Source organism: Canis lupus, chromosome 12 (genome assembly GCF_048164855.1).
Source record: "Canis lupus baileyi chromosome 12, mCanLup2.hap1, whole genome shotgun sequence".
Taxonomy (NCBI): domain Eukaryota; kingdom Metazoa; phylum Chordata; class Mammalia; order Carnivora; family Canidae; genus Canis; species Canis lupus.
This window is the reverse complement of record NC_132849.1, coordinates 15555538-15578471: the sequence shown is the minus strand read 5'-3', so window position 1 is coordinate 15578471 and position 22934 is coordinate 15555538. Positions and strand designations below refer to the sequence as shown.

At 36.1% G+C, this 22934-nt stretch overlaps 1 protein-coding gene and 1 long non-coding RNA gene across 2 annotated transcripts in view; one reads left to right on the top strand and one right to left on the bottom strand.

Moving 5' to 3' along the window:
• ALMS1 (ALMS1 centrosome and basal body associated protein) overlaps positions 1 to 22934 on the bottom strand; it is a 215786-nt gene that overhangs the window by 118735 nt on the left and 74117 nt on the right. Inside the window, exon 11 of the mRNA XM_072769843.1 lies at positions 21677 to 21810. Coding sequence (XP_072625944.1) covers positions 21677 to 21810 — 134 coding nt within the window. The remainder of the gene's footprint in view (positions 1 to 21676; positions 21811 to 22934) is intronic.
• LOC140601201 (uncharacterized) lies at positions 12490 to 15639 on the top strand. The gene is made up of 2 exons (XR_012004252.1): positions 12490 to 12786; positions 15528 to 15639. It is a non-coding gene; the product is annotated as an uncharacterized lncRNA (long non-coding RNA).

The following is a 22934-nucleotide window of genomic DNA, read 5'->3' as shown; positions in this document are numbered from 1 at the left end:
TCAAAAAGAGGAAGCAACTCAAGGGTCCATTGATGGATGAATGGATAAACAAAATGTGGTGCATACATACAAAGAATATTATCTAGCCTTAAAAGAGAAAGAAATTGACACATGCTACATGGATGCATCTTGAGGACAATAATGCTAAGTGAAATAAGCCAGTCACAAACAAATATTGTTTAATCACACTTTTATGAGATACCTAAAGGAGTCAGATTCATGGAGAAAGAAATTAGCATTGTGGTTGCCAAGGGTTAGAGAGAAATGGGAAATAAGTTATGGTTTAATGGATGTAGTTTCAGTTTTACAAGAAAAGTTCCAGAGGTTAGTCATACAACAGTGTGAATATTGTTAACACAATTGAATTGCATACTTAAAAATAATTTAGTATATTTTATGTATATTTTATCAGAATTTTCAAAGATAAATTTTATTTTGCCTCAAAAGGGATCACAAACCTACATATAAGAACTAAAACTAACTTCAAAAAGAGAAATCTTTGTATTTCTGAGTTATGCCACAATTTCTTACTATGATAACCAAAAGCATAAGCAATAAAGAAAAAGTGTATATCGGATTTTATCAAAATAAAAAACTTGTAAAAAAAATAAAAATTAAAAATAAAAAAAATTAAAAAACTTGTGCTTCAAAGGTCACCATCAAGAAAGTGAAATGACAGCACACTGAATGGGAGAAAATATTTGCAAACAATGTATCTATTAAAAAAGACTAATATTCAGAATTAATAAAGAACTCTTAACCTCTTTAAAAAGACAATTTTAAAATGGGCAAAGGAAGGGGAAAAAAGTGCACTTGTGAGGAGTACTGGCTGTTGGTATGAAAGTGCTGAATCACTATATTGTATGCTGAAACTGGTATTAATACTGTATGCTAACTAACTGGAATTTAAGTAATAAAATAAAACAAATAAAAAATAAATTAATTAATTAAAACAAAATGGGCAAAGGATTGGGATAGAAACATTTTTACAAAGATAAACAAATGACAAGCACATAAAGAGATGTTCATTATTACAATAAAATTTTCTATTTTATCATTAGAAAATAAAAAACACAATGCTACTTTACATCCAATAGAACTACTATAATCAAAAAGAAAACACAACTTGGAAAGAATGTGAGAAATTGGAACCCTCATACACTGCTAATGGGATCATAAAATGGTGTAGTTACACTGGAAAACTGTTCAGTGGCGCCTTAAAATGCTAAACATTGTCCCAGAAGTTCCACACTTAGGCATGTACCCAAGAGATATAAAAACATGACCACTCGAAAACTTGTACACTTATGTTCGTGGCAGCATTATTCATAAAAGCAAAAAAGTGGAAAGAAGCAAAGGTCTATCAACCCTTGAATGGATAAATAATATATATCTATATAAAGAATATTATTTGGCAATAAAAAGTAATAACGTACTCATTCATGCTACTACACAACATGGATGAGTCTTAAAAACATTATACTGAATACAAAAAAGGCACTCATAAAAGTTCACATATGATTCCATTTATATCAGATATCCAGAATAGGCAATAGAGACAGATTAGTTTATGCCTGAGGTTAGGAGAACTAAGGGGAGGTGAGAAGATGATAAAAATGTTCTAAATTCAGGTTATTATACATTTCTGTAAATGAAGTAAAAAACAATGAATTATAAAAATGGGTGAACCTTATAGTTCACTTATATATATTTACTTATACTTTTATAGTTTACTTATACCATTTATAGTTTACTTATATAAAAGTACTGAAAAAAAGTACTGTTCAGCTGATACATGTCCTTTATTTTCAGAAATAATTTTTTAATTAAAATTTTTACTTATAAGATCTGTTTGAGCTTATCAGCTTATATTATTCTCATTGCTCAGCTTAATATCAGAAGTCACAGACCTCAATGTCACAAACCAGAAAATAAAGTTCTTCCCTGTCACACAAAATAGATACACAGATATGCATGCATGCAGACACAAAGTCACCTAGCACTAAAAGCAAAAATCTACTCCATACAAAGAAATGAAACATGGATTATTACTTCATGCAAAACTTCTTTGAAAATCAAACTTACAGAAAGAAATGTTTTAAAAAATACATAAGGGTTACTATAAGGTTGAGTATAAAATTTTAGAATAATCCATAAATTACAACAGAATTATTTAAGAGGAGTAATTTTATAAGTTGTTCATAGTTTTATGTTTTAAGACCACAAAAACAAAAAATTTTTAAAAATACTTAAAAATTTCTACTGTATTCAAACCAACACATATGCTAAATGTTATTTTTAAATATTTTCTGGAAAACTTGACGATCTTGTTACACATTTAAAATCAATCTTATAAAAAAATAAAATAAAATAAAATAAACCTTATTACACCTACTGAGATAACTGCATTTACATTCAAAACAACCTAAATATACAATAGCAAGCCTATGCAACAATACTGTGCATGTATGTGTAAAACAGAATTTTAAAATATTTTTTATAAGAATATTTTTGCATGAACATGTTTCCAATTATTTTGGGTACATACCCAGTAGTGGAATTACTGAATTATTATTATTATTATTAGCTATCCTGTTTAGTTATTTGAGGAACCACAAAGCTGTTTTTCACGGGGGCTGCACTATTTTTTTGTTCCCATCAGCAATGTACAAGGGTTCCAATTTCTCTATATCCTTGCCAAGACTTATTTTCCATTTTCTTAAAATATAGCTACCCAAGTAGGTTTGTAGTGGTATCACTATCCTTCTTTCTTCATATGGCTTTTAGTTGCTATCCGGTATCCTTTCATCTCACCTGAATGACTTCCTGGAACATTTCTTACATGACAAATTCCCTAAGTGAATGTTTATCTAGTCTTAAAGCCTTGCCCATTTTGAAAGATAGTTTAGCCAGATGCAGAATTCTTGGTTGGCAGTTGTTTTGTTTTTGTTTTTTTTTAATATATCACTCACTCCCTATAGGCCTCCATAGTTTCTAAAGAGAAGTTAATCATTAATCTTATTGAAGATCCCTTATAAGTGATGATATACTTCTCTACTGCTGCTTAAAAGGTCTTGTCTTTGTTTTTCGACAATTTGACTATAATGAATCTTTGTGAAGGAAGTATTTCATTTGATCCTGCTTGGAGTTCACTAAACTTTTTAGATGTATAGATATAGGATTTCCATCAAATCTGGGGAGTTTTCAACAGCTTCTTCATCAAGTATTACCTCTGCCCCTTTCTCTTTTCTCTCTCCTCCTGGTATTTTCATTATTACATATGTTGGTATCCTTGATGATATCTCACAGCTTTATTAATTATTCTTCATTTCTTTTCTCTTTTTTGGCCTCAGACTTTATAATCTCGACTGATCTTCAAGTTTATGGATTCTTTGGTCTGCCTACTCAAATCTGCTACTGAAACCTTCAAGTGGCTTTCTATCCCCCTTTTTGATGTCTCTATTTGATGAAACATCTTTTTGGGTTTTCTTTAGTTCTTCATTCCTGGCTTTCTTTAGCTTCTTGAGCATATTCAAGATGGTTGATTTAAAATCTTTTTCTAATTAAGTATAATTCCTGGGCTTCCTCTAGCACAGTTTTTATTAATTACTTTTATCCCTGAGAATGCAACTTTAAGTACTTCATATATGGTTAAAAATAGACATGACTATTGTTGCTTGTTGTAGATTGTTGTTGCGTCTTGGGATATTCTTGTAAAAGGTTTGTATTCTTTTCTGTGTGCAGCACTGAAGTCTATGTGTTCTTAGCTTAATAATCAGCTACTGTTTTGAGTTTCCTTAACACTTGCAGTCGGTAAGGAAAGGGAAAAGGAGAAAGGTAAAAAAGGAAGGAAAGGAGGGAGGAGAAAAAAACCTCTACTAGTTTTTTCTGATTTTTTCCAAGTTAGGGTACTTCTTCAATACTTAGCCAGGTTATTTACAATACTGCTTCACACTGCACTTCTCACTTGTGCAACAGAAAGCCTGAAAGGTTAGCCAAAAGCGCAAGTTCAGAGTCTTCTCAGGCCTTTCTGAGCATGAGTCCAGCCCTGAGCATACACATCGTCTTCTCAACTTCCCAACATAAGAAAGAGCCTTTGAAAGTCCTTTTACCCCTAAGTTGTCCCCTTTCTCAACTGCTTTCTTCCCAAGCTTTTCAGTGTTCTATTTATCCTAATTATCCCTAGGCCTAGGCTACTATAGCTGATACTTGGGCCACTAAATGTCTTCAATAAACACTGGCTGGGAAGCTGCCTCAGCCCTGGGAAAGCTCTTAGGTCCTTCTGGGAGCTGCTAGATAGGTTAAAACACTCTGCAGTAATTTGTTAAGAAAAAGGTTTGTACTTGTCCTTTATAAATACTAACCTACACCAGGAGTGTGGTCTGTCACCTTCAAAGCTACCATCTACCATAAACTGCCAGTAGGCGGGCAGTTGAAAATGTCACAGCACTCTCCTGGTGAAGTGAAATACCTCTTTTACTTCAGTAATCATTCCTGGTTTACTTCTGAAGTTTTGACTACATTCCAGAGTTTTGCAAAAGTGATTCTGCCAGATTTTGGTAGCCTATTAGACTTTTTTACGTGGGAATGGAGCCCTAAAGTTCCTCAGTCCGCCATTTTTGCTAACATCACTCACAAATGTTTTATATGCATAAAAATGTATTTGACCATTGATTATACTGAGTGCTAATTTCAAATACATATTTGTTGTCATATTGAGGCATTGTTCTTCTTTATTCTAATTTAAGTAAGTATTTTAAATTGGGAACAGATTTTCGTTTTTAATTTTTATTCCCAAGTACCCATTTGGAGCCTTACTAAAATAGCTGTGGTTTTCCTACTAATGTAAAAAATATATTTATAAGTTACCTAAAACTGCTTTGCTAAATCAAGTCTTATTTGCTCATAATGTTATTTTAAAAAATGATAATACTATATTAATATTTATTTTAAACATTTTGCATCTATATTTCTCACACAAGATTTTCAAAAAATATATACATTTTTTATTGTGGTAAGAAGTTAATATGAGATCTGCCCTCCTGACAAAAGTACATCCCCCTTTTAAGTGTACAATAGAGTACTGTTAACTATAGGTACCATGTTGTGAACTAGATCTCTAGAACTTGCTCATTTTGCATAACTGAAATGATATACCAGTTGAACAGCAATTCTCCATTCCTCCACCCCACAGCCCTGGCAATTACCATTCCACTCTTTCTATTGGTTCAACTATTTTAGAAATCTTATGTAAGTCCTTCTGTGACTAGTTTATTTCACTTAACATGATGTCCTCCACATTCAACCATATTGTTGCACATGGCAAGATTCCTTTCTTAAGACTGAAAAATATCCCATTGTATGTATATACCATATTTCCTTTATCCACTCATCCATCAATAAACATAGAGGTTGTTTCCTTAACTATTGTGACTAATGCTACAATGAATATAAGAGTGTAGACACCTCTTCAAGATCCTGATTTCAACTCTTTGGATATATACACAGACACAGGTTTGCTCAATCATATAATAATTCTACTTTTAAATTTCTGAGGAACCTCCATTCTGTTTTCTATAGTGGCTGCACCATTTTACATCCTCTCCAACAAAGTACAAGTATTCCAATTTCTTCACATCCTCCAAAAAAATAAAGATTGTTATCTTTAGATTTTTTTTATAATAGCCAACTTGATGTATAAGGTAATATTTCATTGTGGTTCTCATCTGCATTTCCCTGATGATTAGTGATGTTGAACAAGTTTTCATGTACTTGTGGACAGCTGTCTATCTTCTTTGGTGAATTGTCTATTCAAGGCCTTTGTCCATTTTTTAAAAATCAGGTTGTTTAGTTTTGCTATTATAGAGTAGGAGTTCCTTAGGTATTTTGGTTATTAACCCCCTCATCAGATATGAGGTTTGTAAATATTTTCACCCATTCCATAGTTTGCCTTTTCACCCTATTGGGGTATTTTGCTGTGCAGAAGCTTTTAATTTGATATAGTCACAGTCATCTCTTTCTGTTTTTGTTGTCTATGCTGTAACTACAGATGTTATGTATAAATGTCATGGTAGCTACAAAGAAATAACCTATAGAAGATAACGGGAAAAAAAAAAAAAAGAAATAAAGCAACTGAAGCCCATCCCTGTAAAAAATTTACAAATCACAAAGGATGACAACCAGAGAAGAAAAAAGGGACAAAAGAACTATAAGACAGAAAACAATTAACAAAATGACAAGACTAAGTCCTTCTCTATTAATAATTACTTAAAATGTAACTAGATTAAACTCCCCAATCAAAAGACACCGGATGGCTGAATGGATAAAAAAGTAGATCCAAGTACATGCTGTCTACGACAGATTTACTGTAATTTTTTTTTTTTTTTTAGATTTAATTTTAAGAACACATCTAGGCTGAAAGTGAAAGGATACAGAAAGATACTCTATGCAAATGGTAACCAAAAGAGCACAAAAGTGGCAAAACTGATATCAGACAAAATAGAGTTTAAGTAAAAAATTGTAAAAATTGTCATAAGAGAGGGCAGCCCCGGTGGCCCAGTGGTTTAGCGCCACCTTCATTCAGCCCAGGCTGTGATCCTGGAGACTTGGGATTGAGTCCCACGTCAGGCTCTCTGCACAGAGCTTGCTTCTCCCTCTGCCTGTCTCTCTCTCTCTGTCATGAATAAATAAATAAAATCTTTAAAATAAAAAAAAATGGTCATAAGAGACAAAGAAGGTCATTAAATAATGCTAGCTAATGAGTCAATACATCCAGAAGAAATAAAAATTATGTATATATATATCCAACATCAGAGCACCCAAATATATAAAGCAAAATATAAGAACCGAAGGGAGAAACACACAGCAATAAAAATAGTAACAAATTTTAATACTCTACTTTCATTAATGGATAGTATATCCAGACAGAAAATTCAGTACAGTGGACCTGAACAATATTACAGACCAAATGGTCATAACAGACATACATAAATAACTAGACCCTGGGCAGCCCAGGGGCTCAGCGGTTTAGCGCCACCTTCAGCTTAGGGTGTGGTCCTGGAGACCCAGGATCGAGTCCCACGTCAGGCTCCCTGCATGGAACGGAGCCTACTTATCCCTCTGCCTGTGTCTGTGCCTCTCTCTCTCTGTTGTCTCTCATGAATAAATAAAATCTTTAAAAAAAAAAAAAAACTGTCAGTGCTATAAAAAGTCAGACTTTCGTGCTGAGACTGACCAGAAGGCCCTAGTCTGAGGTGGTAAGTTTCCCATTAGTCTCTAAATAGACTCCACTGGGTGTCAGGTCTGGATGTGATTCACTATGATCATATGCAAATTTCTAGCATTGAGCCAAGGTGAGCTAACCAGGAAGGAAGGGTTCTGCCTCTTTTCCCCAAACAGGGACTGGAGGTATAGGCTATCAGGTTCTAGGAGCCTGTGTCAGTGATTAGAGTATTGAGCTTAGAGGGCCAGCCCTAACTCATAATAGAAGCATCTAGCTAATATGTCTTATTTAGTATCAATCACTGAGAAATCCCAGCCACAGGGAACTTACACCTTTACCCATTGCCTATGAGTTATCTTAACAGCCCAGCCATTATATATAATCTTTGCCAGCAAGACACGAATGCCCTTTCAGAGTCCCCTTACATTGTCTGGCACTATATTGATGACAATCCAATCCTAGATTCCTCAGAGGATATGGTGCACAAGGCCCTAACACAGCTGGTAACCTACCTACAACAGTGGTTGGGCTATTGCACCACATAAAATTCAAGGTCCAGCTACAACTGTTAAATTTCTTGACATTAATTGGTCCTCTGAAGGCCAAGAATTCCACTTGCTTGATTAAACATCAATTGTTGACTATTCAGCCCCCTACCATACTATGGCAAGCCTAACATTTCTTAGCTCTCTTCACATTTTAGGGGTACACATACTACACTTATTCCATACTTAGCACCATTTATGCAGTTACACACAAATTCTCTACATTTTAACAGAGAGAAGCCTTACACAAAAGTCAACTCATCAAGCCCTACCCATGGTTTCCTCTGCCTCTTCCCTCCAGGTTGAAGCACTGGCCACCGTGTACTATGCATCCTGGAGTCTATAGACTAAATACTTTTCCTAATTGCCTCTTGGCTTCTAGACCAGATGGCTGCCCTTCATAGCTGTCTGTTACAACCCTTAGAACATAAATTCTGGCTGCTTATTGGGTTTTGTTACAGAGGCAACTCAACAGGAACAATCTCTGTTCTCCTGTGTACCCACATTTCTATTACACCATGCATAAGGGATGGCACCCAATAATGGCTCAGCATGACCACAATGCGCTTTGATAAAATGGACATGGTAGCTTCTAGAATGGGCTAACCTGACACGGCAGATCTTTCCACATTACTGGAGGATGTGGCTTCCTGGATCCTCAACCCATTGTCAATGGACCTCGAGGAACTGTTGACAGTGCTCATACTGCCTAAACCTCTGGTGACCTGGGAAGAGCTGACAGAATGAGAAAGGGATTCTGTATTCTTCATGGGTGGCAGTGCCATCACTCATGCAGTGGAGCCTATTGGGAGAGTGGTAATTTATCACCCTGACAGTGCCATGCTTATCAAAGATGTCAAGTGAAGGTTGGCTAGTTTGCTGAGCTTGTGGGAGTACAAATGGCTGTACAGAGTGCAGCTGCCCAGACAGGCCTCTTGTTCATATTTTCACTGACTAATGGGCAGTTGCTACCAGGCCATCAGTTTGGTCAGACCAACGGCAACAGGGTGATTTTCACATTTAAGAATATCCCATTTGGGATGCCCCAAATTTGGAGAGGCAATGCCCTGGCACCAGTCACAAATAAGGTTACCCAGGTTTCAGCACAAACTCTACCATACTAGAGTCTAACTCCAAGGCAGATACACTTGACCAGTTACAGACCTCTACATTATTCAACACCACAAAGGTCTATTTAAAGTTCTTGCTCCTGAAGTTACAAGGCAACAAATGGACTTCTTTGCTACTAGGGGCACTTTAAAACATTTTAAACTCTAGGACATATGGACACCACTCTTCTCATACCAACTAGGCTTATCTGGCCATGCTGCTTATGGTTGTTATCATGAGGTAATCTGATGCTTTTACTTACAGAACAATACTATTTACATTTTCCCAACATTACAGATTTAAAATGTCAATCATCTTATCTTCCAGTATTGCCTTGTGACCTGAGGACAGAGGTTATCTCCCCTGGTCACTGTCTAGTCCTGGCCCATTAGAAGAACACAGACTATGTGTTCTATTCTGCTGCTAGGCCACACTTACCCATTTGATAATGTAAATTCCTATTGAAATTCCAATGTATAGTGATTTCAGTGGATAGATCATTTCTCCTAACCATACCTCCCCCACAGGAAGTGGAAGTAATTGTGCCTGGACCCACTCAAAAGTAGGGAAGAGGCATTCTGGGTGGTTGACAACAGCAATACTGGATGACATCGTGGTGATATGATCATAACACTTGCCCCTACTCCACTTTGGAGAAGGCCACCAATGAGCTGCTATTACACAATGGCCCCATAATAAATCTTCTCATGAGGCAATCAGAAGGACAAAAATATAAAATGTAGATGTTTCATACTATTGGCCTTACTCTCTGCCTTTTGTGCCATGTGGGTCACAAGGCTTCTCCTTGACCCCAGAGACACAACACTAGAAAGTTGCTAGAAGTGAACAGCACTTGCTCGCAACTGTACCCAGGATGATAAGAAGGTGAGCTAAAGTTGGCCCTAGAGTGGCTGCATCTGAAATGCCACTAAGGTGTGGAAACTAGCTAGGAGATTCAAGTCTACTATCTTAAATGGAACCAATGGCACAAATGCTTAAAGGCCACCAGCTGTAACACTGCCCTAATTTCAACCCTAACTGGGATGATAGGCTTATGCATTTCAGACCCATCTCTAGTAATACAGGGCCAAATATTAAACTGTTAGAAGCATATATATAACTAAATTTTCTTTATACCAAGGCTACACATGTGCCTCCAACCTTTACTGTTTATGAACAGAGACCTCCTATGCCTCTGAGGAGAGCCCTACCCAGTCATTTGTGAGGTACATTTCCCCAAGAACCTCCCAAGTTTACTAAGAATTGTGATACCAATAGATGCTTACAATGATGCAAGCAAATCTTAATCAAGGTATCTCAAATCAATTTGACCCTGTTAGACTCTGGGGCCCCTCTGTACTTCTCCTGGGTGGTTACCTGGAAGAACTACCCTCCTCTGGGATGGCTCTCTCTATTGCAATAACACTGGAGATGACAACCCCAGCATATGATGGCAAGGGACAAAACTTCATCCCAAATGCTACCTCTACAACCTTCCACAATTGTAGAGATGACAACTGAAAATATGTGTTCACCTCAAGGCCCCCCTTTGCTTACTACAATACTTGCTGCCTGAGTGTGAGGCAATTCTATGACTGCCATGCTGGTTTCCATTGCACTTTTGAGCTTTGAAAGGCCAAGGTATCTGTCAAGTCTCATACACTTATGGAGGTTCCTTTAAACACTTTACTTAGTTGCTTTCCTTACCACACTCATTAAATTGGTCCACACTATGCTGCTTACTAGGGCCTAGTAAATTTAATTTTGGCTGGAAGAACCCCTCTCTGGCTGTGGATGCTACCACCAGAGCACCTCCCCTGAAACACTCTCACAGGACCACAGCTGTAGAGTCATCTCCCTGTACCACCCTAAGGAAACCCTTTCCCACTGCCACCACTCAGGTTTCCACAATCCTCCCACTCAATCCCTCCAAAAATGACTATTTCTATCCCATGGGCAGAAACCAGGGCTCATTTTTTGAGCCACTATAATTGCTAGGCACGTTACTGAACTCAACAAAGGCTTTTTCCCTAGTAGCCTAGATGGCTAATTTATTGACCTTTGCTCTCATTAGACCAACAAAAGGCACGCCACACATCTCTGCAGTTTGCCTGACCCCTTTCTATGGTGCTCAACTGGTCCCACGCAGGACACTTTGCAGTACAGTACAAGGCACCTGGCAGGAGATTCCACGCGCTCTTTGTAATTCCCTATGTCTGCATAGGCACCAACACCACAAGAATGAATATAACATATGCGTCACACCAAGAGCACAAACCCCCGAGTCTTGGGCGTTGCAGCCTAGTCACCCAGTAGTAACTCCCAATTTACCCTGGCTTCCACAATAAAACTCAGAGTGTTCACTCTGAGTTTAGTGCCCTGGGACCATCACACATCCATGGCTCTCCATATGTGCACTTCTTCCCTCAAACACATTTGCCTCCTTGTTGGTCCCCGGGGAGTTCTGTCTGTTCCTATCATGGTACTTTAGTCCCCCTAGGACAACCCTCACAACCTAATAACAGGATCCCCAATTCATCTCTTTGTTCTCTCACATCAAAAGCATTCAAAATTCATCTTCATTATGTCAAAAATTGGTCTGCTACTATCCCTCATGGGAACATACCACATAAGCATACAACAACAAATTATTAAGGCAAACACTAACCTGTCAGCCACATTGGCAAGTATACAGGGCTGCTACTCCAAAGCCTAGACTTAATACAACATGATGCTTTAGTGCAACATGTTTGGGATAAGCATTTAGCTTTAGATTCCTTACTGGGCGAGGAAGGAGGTATATATACACTGTAAAGTACATCACCTGCTGTATATACAAATAATTCTGAACAAATTTAGACAAATTTATAAAAGATGGCTTAATAGGTACAAGTATTTCATAATTTTACCCAAGTTTTTAATCAAATACTTACCTTAACCTTATCCATGGCTTTGATTTATTTTCTTGGCTGGACCCCGACAAATGGAGGGATGGTTACAGACAGGATTTTAAACTACCATTTGTCTAATTATACTATCAACTGGCATTTTTGCTTTGCTCAAATGTTTCATGAGTTAGGTGACCAAAACCCTGCCAGTGGCTTTTAACATCTCTGCCATCTAGACAGTGCCCATGGTTTTCCCTAAAGATTAATGCTTAGGCATCACAGGTTCAATTGTGATGAGGAAAAAGCTATCTTGAGTTGCTGCCTAGGCATTTTACAGTATGATAACCCTGCTCACACCCAGAGTCTGGACAGTTAGATAAGGACCTGAGTTTAGGATTCTCCACCATAAGTCTGCACTTTGTTATTACCTTCAAGCATCTTTTAAAACAACTACTTAGAGTTAAGCCTATGAAAAGTTAGTGATCTCTGCCTCAACCACCTTAATAGGTGTTTGCTACCCTGTTCTCTATCTCCTGCTTGCTCATGACCTTGGACAGAGGACTGCCTTGCCCCTTGCCCCAACCCAGACCCACCCACTCACCACCACTGCTTCTGGGATCTATAAGTAATAAATATTGTGACCTAACTTGCTTTGTGTGATGTACTGAAACTGCATCTTCAATCAAAATGACCCTGGGGTTTTCACTTTCCAGAGTGGGAAAAAGCTACAGGGTAAAACTGCCTTATCTACAGAGGAACAATGAATTACACCCTTCTCCTCAGAAACTATGCAAATAAAAAGAGAACAGAATGAAATTTTTAAGGTATTGAGGGGAAAAAAAGGACAAACTTGGAATTCTATACCCTACGAAATTATCTTTGTAACAGAAGGAGAAATGAAGGCTTTCCCAAACAAAAATCAAGGGAATTTGTTGCCAGTAAGACCTGCCATGCGTCAGATGTTAACAGAAGTATTTTACAGAAAAGAAAAATGTGGTCAGAAACTCAGATCTACACAAAGGTAAGAAGGAATAAGTGACAGTTAAAAGAAAAAAAACACACAAAACACTTTTTTCTTATTCTTAATCTAACAGATTGTTCAAACTATTGCTTGTGTATGCGTGGGTTTATGTGTATGAATGACAGCAATGATACAAGAGATGGAAGGAAGAAATCAGGATTACAGTTGACCCTTGAACAACAGAGGTTTGAACAGCATGGATCCACTTATACGTGATTTTTTGGATAAATACAGTACTGTAAATGTATTTTCCCTTCCTTATGGTGGTAACATTTCTTTTCTCCAGAGGAGTTTTTTAAATAAAAATATAGTATATAATACACATAATGTACAAAATGTGTTAACTGACTATATTATCATTAAGGCTTCTGACCACCAGTAGGCTATTAGTAACCTTGAGGGAATCAAAAGTTATATGCAGAATTTCAACTGTGTGGGGAGCTGGTTCCCCTCACTGCTGTACTGTTCAAGGATATTAGAAGGTACTCACGTTACCTGAAGTGGTATAGTGTTATTTGAAAATAAATTTGGATTAGTTCTAAATGTTCTACAAATTCTAGGGCAACCATTAAAAAATAGTTTAAAAAAATTTTTTTTAAAGTCTAACTGATATGCTAAGAAATGAGAGCAAATATAATGATATAAAATACTTAATTAAAACACAAAAGGCAAGGGCACCTGGGAGGCTCAGATGGTTGAGCATCTGCCTTCAGCTTGGGTCATAATCTCCAGGTCCTGGGATCTAGCCCCACGCTGGGCAGCCTGCTCAGCAGGGAGTCTGCTTCTCCCTCTCCCTCTACTTCTCCCCCTGTTTGTGCTCTGTCTCTAACAAATGTGTAAATAAAAAAAACTCAAAAAAGAAAACAGTAAATAATCCACAAAAGGCAGAAAAAGACTCGGTGACAAAAACTGGAATAAAGAACAAGAGCAACAAATAAAAAACAGTAGTGAATATAGTAGATATTACTCCCAAATATATCAATAATCACTTTGAAAATCAATGATCTAAACACACTAATTAAAAGACAAAGACTGTCAAGACTGTGAGAGTGAATCAAAAAGCAAGATCTAGCTAGATATTGTCTACAAGTAAGACACTTTATTTAAATTTTTGAGAAAGGAAAGGAAAGATGGGGAGAGGGTCAGAAGGGAGACAGGGAGAGAGGATCTTAAACAGGCTCCACACCCACATGAGGCTCAATCTCACAACTCTGATATCATGATCTGAACTGATATTAAGAGTCAGACACCTAGCTGACTTAGCCACCCAGGCACCCCAAGAAAGCCACTTTAAATGTAAAGACACAGATTAAATGTAAATGGATGGAGAAAAATATACCATTATAAAATTAATCAAAGTAGGAATACTGTATTAATTTCAAACAGAACAGACTTCAAAGCAAAGAAAGTTATCAGGGATAAAGAAGGACATGATAAGACATAACAATTCATAATGAATATATGCCTAATAACAGTATTAAACTACATGAGGCAAAAACTGACATAACTAAAAGGAGAAATAGATTGATCCATTATTATAGGTGGAGATGTCAATATCCTCTATCAGAAATAAACAGATACATCAGGCAGTAAATTAGTAAGGACACAGTTTAACAACACCATAAATCAACTGGATATAATAGATGTCTATAGGCTACTTCAACCAAAAACAACAAAATACTCAATTCTTAGGCTCACATGGAACACTCACCAAGACAGGTCACATTTCTTAATCATCAAACATACCTTAACAAATTTAAAAGAATAAAAATCACATAATGTCTGCTCTTAGACCACAATGGAATTAAATCAGAAATCAAAGCAAGAACGGTAACAGGGAAATCCCTAAATATGTGGAGATTAAACAACATACTTCTAAATAAAGCATGAATCAAAGAATAAATCTCAAGAAAAGTTTTAAAACATATTAACCTAAAATGAAAACATAATTTTTTTTTAAGATTTTATTTACTTATTCATAAGAGACATAGAGAGAGAGGCAGAGACATAGGCAGAGGGAGAAACAGGTTCCTTGCGGGCAGCCCAATGCAGGACTCGATACCAGGACCCGGGATCACGCCCTGAGCTGAAGGCAGCCATTCAACCACTGAGCCACCCAGGCATCCCATGAAAACACAACTTGCAAAAACTTGTGGAATGCAGGGAAAACATGGCATAAAATAAAATTTTTAGCATTAAATGTATATATTAGAAAAGAAGAAATATCTAAAATCAGTAACCCAAGTTTCTATATTAGGTAACTAGAAAAAGAATAGCAAGTTAAGTCCAAAACAAACTGAAAAAGAGTAAGATTTAACACAGAAATCAATTAAATTGTAAACAGAAAAATCAACTGAAAAATGAACAAAAAAAGACCAATAAAAATCATCAAGCCTCTTCCTAGAAAGAAAAAAAGAGAAGATACGAATTACTAGTATCAAAAAGGAAACAGGTGACATCACTACAAATCCTATGGACATTAAACGGATAATAAAGAAATACTATGAACAACTATATTCCCACAAATCTGATAACCTAGATGGAATGGACCAATTTCTTGAAAGATACAATGTGCCAAAACACACAAAAAGAAAAAGACATTCTGAATAGACATATATTTATTAAAGAAACTGGATAGTACTCTTTCAAAAGAGAAAATCCTAGGCCCAGCTGGGTTCAGTGGTGAATTCTACCAAACATTTCAAGAAAAAATTACACTAACTCCTTATAATCTCTTTCAGAGACAGAAGCAGAAGAAACACTTCCTAATTCATTCTGAGGCCAGCATTACCCTAATACCACAACCAGACAAAGATATTACAAGAAAAAAAAAAAAAAAAAAAACCCAGACCAGCATCTCTCATGAATATAGATGCAAAAATCCTCAATAAAATATTATCATATCAAATACAACAAAGTATAAAAACAATTATATATCATGACCAAGTGGATTTGTCATTCAAAAATCAATTAATATGATCACAGCAAGGATGCCTGGGTGGCTCAGTGATTAAGCATCTGCCTTTGGCTCAGGGCTTGTTCCTGGAGACCCAGCATCAAGTCCCACAACAGGCTCCCTGCCAGGAGTCTGCTCCTCCCTCCGCCTATGTCTCTGTCTCTCTCTCTCTGTGTCTCTAATGATTAAATAAATAAAATCTTTCTTTAAAAAAACATGATCGGGCAGCCCCGGTAGCGCAGTGGTTTAGCGCCACATGCAGCCCAGGGTGTGATCCTGGAGACCCAGATCGAGTCCCACGTCGGGCTCCCTGCATGGAGCCTGCTTCTCCCTCTCCCTGTGTCTCTGCCTCTCTCTATCTCTCTCTGTGTGTCTCAAATAAATAAATAAAATTTAAAAAAATAAAAAATAAAAAAAAATAAAAATAAAAAAACATGATCACATCAACAAGCTAAAAAAAAGAAAAATGACCATTATATCAATAGATGCAGAAAAAGAATATGACAAAATCCAACACCTATTCATCAGTAAACTAGGAATAGAAGGAAACTTCCTCAACGTAATAAAGAATATTGGCAGAAAACCTTCAGCTAACTTCATACTTCATGGTAAGAAACTAGAAGCTTCCCACAAAGACCAGAACAAGTTAATGATATCCCATCTCAACACTTTCAACATCAAAATGGAATTCCTAGTTAATGCCATAAAACACGTAAAGGAAATAAAAGGTATACAGATTGGGAAGGAAGAAATAAAACTGTCTTTATTTCTTGATGACATGATCATCCATGTAGAAAATCTGTAAGAATCAACAAAGTCCTGGAACTAATAATCAATGATTGCAAATGGCAGGTTACAGGTTAATATACAAAAGTCAATTGTTTTCCTATATACCAACAATGAACAAGTGGAGATTGAAATAAAAAATACAATACCATTTACATTAGCAGCCCAAAAAATGAAATGCTTACATATAAACCTAGCAAAATATCTATAAGCTCTCTATGAAGAAAACTGTAAAATCCTGATGAAAGAAGTCAAAGAATTAAATACATGGAGAGATATTCCATGTTTATGGATAAAAAGACTCAATATTGTCAAGACCTACCAAGCTGACATTGTTCCCCTTAACTTGATCTATAGATTCATCATAATCCCAGCAAGTTATTTTATAGATATTGATATACTATTTCTAAAGTTTATCTGGAAAAACAAGAGATTCAAAATACCCAAGGCTATACTAAAGAAGAAGGACAAAGTTAGAGGACTGACACTATCCAACATCAAGACTGAAAATAAAGCTACAGTAATTAAGACAGTGTCGTACTGGTCAAAGAATAGACAAATATATCAAAGAACAGAACAAAGCCCAGAAACAGATCATATAAATACAGTCAACTGATCTTTGACAAGAGGACAAAGGCAAAGACAGTCCTTTCTACAAATGGTGTTGGAACCGAGTATCCACATGCAAAAAAAATGAATCTAGACACCAATTAAAAACTTCTCACAAAAATTAACTCAAACTGGAGCATAGACCTAAAGGTAAAACACAAAACCTAGAACATAACAAAGAAGAAAACCTTGATGACCACGGATACAGTGATGACTTTTTAGATACAACATCAAAGGTACAATCCTTGAAAGAATAATTAATAAACTGAATTCACTGTAATTAAAACTTTTGTCCTATGAAAAACCATGTCAAGAATGAAAAGACAAGCCACAGACTGGAAGAGAATATTTGCAAAAGACACATCTGATAAAGGACTATTATCTAAAATATACAAAGAATTCTAAAGAATAAATAAGAAATCAACCCAATTTAAAAATGGGCCAAAGATATTAAGACAATTCACCAAAGAAAACACACAGTTGGAAAATAAGCAAATGAAAGGATGTTTTACATCAAATGTCATCAGGGAAATGCAAATTAAAACAAAACTTCTGGGCACCCGGGTGGCTCAGTCAGTTGTGTGTCCTACTCAGCAAGAGTCTCTTTGTCCCTCTCCCTTTCCTTTTATCCCTCCCCCTGCTCATGCATTCTCTTTCTCAAATGAATAAAATCTATAAATAAAAAATAATTAATAAAACAAGACTCTACTCCACACCTATGACAATGGCCAAAATCCAGAATACTGACAATACCAAATGCTGACAAAGATGTGGAGCAACGAGAACTCTTATTCACTGTTGGGAGAAATAAAAAAATGGTACAGCCACTTTCTGAGACAATTTTGGTGGTTTCTTTTTTTTTCTCCCTATGTAAATGTGTGTGTCTGTGATTTTTTTTTTTAATTGAAGTAGAACTCACACACAAAGTTATAAACAGCTTGATGGTTTCTTAAAAAATTAAACATACTCTTACCATATAATCTAACATTTGCTCTCCCTGATAACCAAAAAAAACTGAAAAGTCTGATTTCCACACAAAAAAAAATTGCGTAAGGAAATAGCTTTATTCATAATTGCCAAAACTTGGAAGCAACCAAGATGTTCCTTAGTAGGTGAAATAAACTGTGTGGCACATCAAGACAATGGAATATTATTCAGTGTTAAAAAGAAATGAGCTACCAAGTCACGGAAATCCATGGATAAAACTTAAACACATATTAACAATCCAGAGAAGCCAATGTGAAAAGGCTAAATACTGTTTTAGTCCAACTACACAACATGTGTAGAGACAGCAGAAAGATCAGTGGTTCCAGTGGAAATGAGAAGGTGGCAGAACTGAACAGATCAGAGTACAGAGGAACATTAGGGTGGTGAAAATATTCTATATGATACAGCAATGGATACATGTGATTACATTATTTGTCCAAATCCATAAAATATATAACTCCTGGGGTGATCCCTAATGTAAACTATGGACTTTGGGTTATTATGATATGTCAATGCAGGTTCATCAATTTTAACAGATGTACTACTCTGGTGGGGGATGTTGATAATGGTAATGGAAGTGCATGTTTTGGGGGAGGAGGTCTATGGGAAATCTCTGTATCTTCCTCTCAATTTTGCTGTGAATTTTAAAAAACTCTAAAAAATAGTCTCTTTTTAAAAAGTTGGTACAATGTTAAAATAAACACTGGAATTCCTTCTGCCATGATTCAACAATTGAACGTTCTCCCTATCAGTTTTATGTCTCTCTACAAACATTGGTATATGACACTTCAATTATAAATAGTTCACCACTGCCATCTCCTAAGAACAGGGACACTCACCTGTCATATAACCACACTACCAATATTATACCTAGGAAATACTCTATAAAATCACGTAACAGGTCAGCTACTTTTCTCGGAAGATAAATCTGTGAGAGACAAGGATATTCTATCTTGATATCTAATCTATTTAAGATTTATTGACATTTTCCTAGAAAATCAGCCAATTCATGAAAATTTTACACCTAATAAAAAAGAGGTATACGTTATATACTCTTATGATTTCAAAATTTCTCAATGGTATGCTTAGCATACTTGTTTTCATTTAGAACACTGAATTATTTTCTTGTAATCTAGAGACTGCCTATTGACTTGGAATTTTTCCAAGATTCAACTCCAAGTGTTAATGTTCAATTCTATTATTTTCCTGTTTTCTAGTATATTAATTGATACATTTGAGTTTATAATTTCTTTCTTACTACTTTCTTAGTTTAGATTGTTTTATTTTTACTCTTAAGTTTGTTTTATGGGGGCAGCCCCAGTGTTGCAGTGGTTTGGCGCCGCCTACAGCCCAGGGTGTGATCCTGGAAACCCGGGATTGAGTCCCACATCGGGCTCCCTGCATGGAGCCTGCTTCTCCCTCTGCCTGTCTCTGCCTCTCTCTCTCTCTCTCTCTCTCTCTATGAATAAATAAATAAAATCTTTTAAAAAAAAGTTTGTTTTATGGTTTTCTTTATAAATATAAGAGATATCGGTTCATATACCACAATAATATAGATTACTGACTTCAAACTTTTCCTGAATTCAGAAGTTACTGAACAAAAAAGGGAAAATGAGAAGATAGAATCCTGGTAAGCATATCAATCTGTACACACAAAGTGGATTTTGTTATCATAGGTTGGGAGGAATCAAAATGATCTGAGTAGTTTTATGCCAACAAGCAATGTTAGAGGAGCCTACAAAAAAATGCCTACAATGTTGTTAGGAGCCTACAAAATGTAATTTGTTGTCCTCTGCACTTCTGTGGGCCAAAGGGGAGTAAGGTAAATAATCTTATGGTTTGGAGTTGTACCTGAACATAAAAATCAGTTCCCTGACATAGAAAACAAATAGTAAAATGACAGAAGTGGGTCTCACCTATCAGTAATTACTTTAAATATAAATGGACCAAACTCAAACAAAACATCAGAGATTGACAGAATGGCTAAAAAACCATTATCCAACTATACACTTATCTCTAAGAGATTCACTTTAAGGAAATTCTGACATAAGGTACAACATAGAGGAACCTTTAAGTTCATCATGCTAAATGACATGTCATTTACATCAAATGTCATAATACTGTATGATTCCACCTATATGAGGAATTAATTAAAATCACAAAGACAGAAAGAATGGCGGTTGCCAGGGGCTAGGGAAAGGGTGGAAGGAAGAGAAATTATTTAATAAGTACAAAGTTTCAGTCTTGCAAGATGAAAGAATTTCTGGAAATGGGATGGTGGTGATGGTCTCAAACATACACATAAATTAATTCATACTTTTAAAAAACTTTTCCAAAAAAGATAAACCAATATTTATGCTGTATCACTGACAAAAATTTTTCTGAAAAACTGTGAATTAGGCCATAAAGTCTATGCATTATTAAATTTTATAGTGTTAAGAGGAATGATAATAGCTGAAAATTGAGAACCAAATATCACACATTCCACTAAGCACTATCTCATATAACACATACCAAAACCTTGTAAGATAAGAGTATTACTGTACCCTATTACTATTCATAAAACAGACCAAATGCCCTATCCACAAGAGAATGGACAAACCATGATATATTCTTACACTAGAATATTTTCAACACTAAAATGAATAAACCAAAACTACATACATCTACACAGAAAAATCTCAAAAACCCAAGTGTCTGTAAAAAATGCAATTCTCAGAATATATACCATGTTGATTCCATCTATTAAAGAATTCCAAACTATACTGAACAACAAGAGAAAATTAATACATGTCAGAACAAGAAGTCAAAAAAATATGTCTGGCAAGAGGACACACAGGACTTCTATGGTACCTGGGAACATCCCATTTATCAAGCTAGTTGGCCAATATGCAGGAAGTATTTTTATTTTCCTTATTCTTTATGTATGTTTCATATACATTCTTTACTATCCATGAAATAGGTCACAAATGAAGGAAAGTAAGTACTATTAAAATCATTTAAACACAAGCTATCGGGATCCCTGGGTGGCGCAGCGGTTTAACGCCTGCCTTTGGCCCAGGGCGCGATCCTGGAGACCCGGGATCGAGTCCCACGTCGGGCTGCTGGTGCATGGAGCCTGCTTCTCCCTCTGCCTGTGTCTCTGCCTCTCTCTCTCTCTGTGACTATCATAAATAAATAAAATTTTTTTAAAAATAAATACAAAAATAAACACAAGCTATCAAAACTTTGTGCTCTTAAGTGGATAATCTGAAAAAGGCTGGACTTCATCTGCACCTCAAGTTATCACCATGAAGAGAAAATACTAATACAAAGCAAATCTATTCTTATTTTCCTAAGGAGATAAATTCTTTTCAATAGATGAGTTTGAAATTTATTAAAACCTATTGAATCTAGCCCTTAAACATTAACTTTTAAGAAATTAGACTCTTAACACTCTATCCAAAGACTAACAATGACTCAGCTGGTATCAACAATGCCCAAGTAAGAGATACAAACTCCAGTGACTTTTCTTCCACATTTCTTCTCTTCATTTCTAGCTTTCTTTCATACCTTGGACAAGTCAGTTGTTCTCTCATGACTGAACAACTTTGCTTTGATCTCTTCTACTTTTCTCCTGTCATCTTCATTTAATTCTGAAATGGAGTACCCACACTCATGAGCCAGATTAAATTTCAGATTCCAGGCTGAAAAGAAAACATAAAACACTTAAGATAATGCAATGTAAAAATAATTTTCAGTGATTATAAGAGCACATAAAACCATCAGTATATCCAGCTAAATGCCTACCACAACACTTAGCAAATAGTATGTGCTCTCAATTATATAACTATTATAAGTTCTTAAGAGCAATCACTTCACTGAAACATGTGATTTTTAAAAGCAGGTTTTACAGATATTTCTCCAAGAAGACCACTTTAACTATGATTTTCAATTATTTTTATCTTCCTTCCAATCAGGATGGTCCCTTTTCCTCCCCTATTAGTGTCTACTACAGTTGCTGTCACTTCCATGGGAGCTGATACTTAACCATAATCAATAAAACTTGGAATTTTCTGGAATCAGAATATGCAAGTAATAAAAGGAATGGCATAGGTAGTTAATCTCAAGGAAAAACTTATTAACAAATCAGGTAGGCCTGAACTGTTTATAAGTTGCTCTCTAAAATATATTCCCCATTTTACCCTAAATCTTTTTTTCTTTTTTAATGGTATTCTAGTATTAGAGATTAGTGGGATTAGTAAATGTCCTCTTTCAAAGCTCTAACTCAAGATTACTTGTTTTTTCTAATGAAATATGCTCTAAGAATTTTATTAGAAAACGGGACACAGGGCAGCCTGGGTGGCTCAGCAGTTTAGCGCCGCCTTCGGCCCATGGTGTGATTCTGGAGACCCGGAATCGAGTCCTGTGTTGGGCTTCTTGCATGGGGCCTGCTTCTCCATCTGCCTGTGCCTCTGCCTCTCTCTCTCTGTGTGTCTCTCATGAATAAATAAATAAATAATAAAAAATATTTTTTAAAAAAGGGAAAAAAATTTTTAAAAATTAAAAACTATATATAGTTTTATGACATAGTGTGATTTAGAGCAGAGCAAATTATTTTCATTTTTTTTTCTGCCTCCAAAATAGAGCACTAGGACACCTGAGTGGCTCAATGGTTGAGTATCTGCTTTTGGCTCAGGGTGTGATCCTGGGGTTCTAGGCTGGAGTCCTGCATCAGGCTACTTACTCACAGAGAGCCTGCTTCTCCCTCTGCCTATGTCTCTGCCTCTCTCTGTGTGTCTCTCATGAATAAATAAAATCTTAAAAAAAG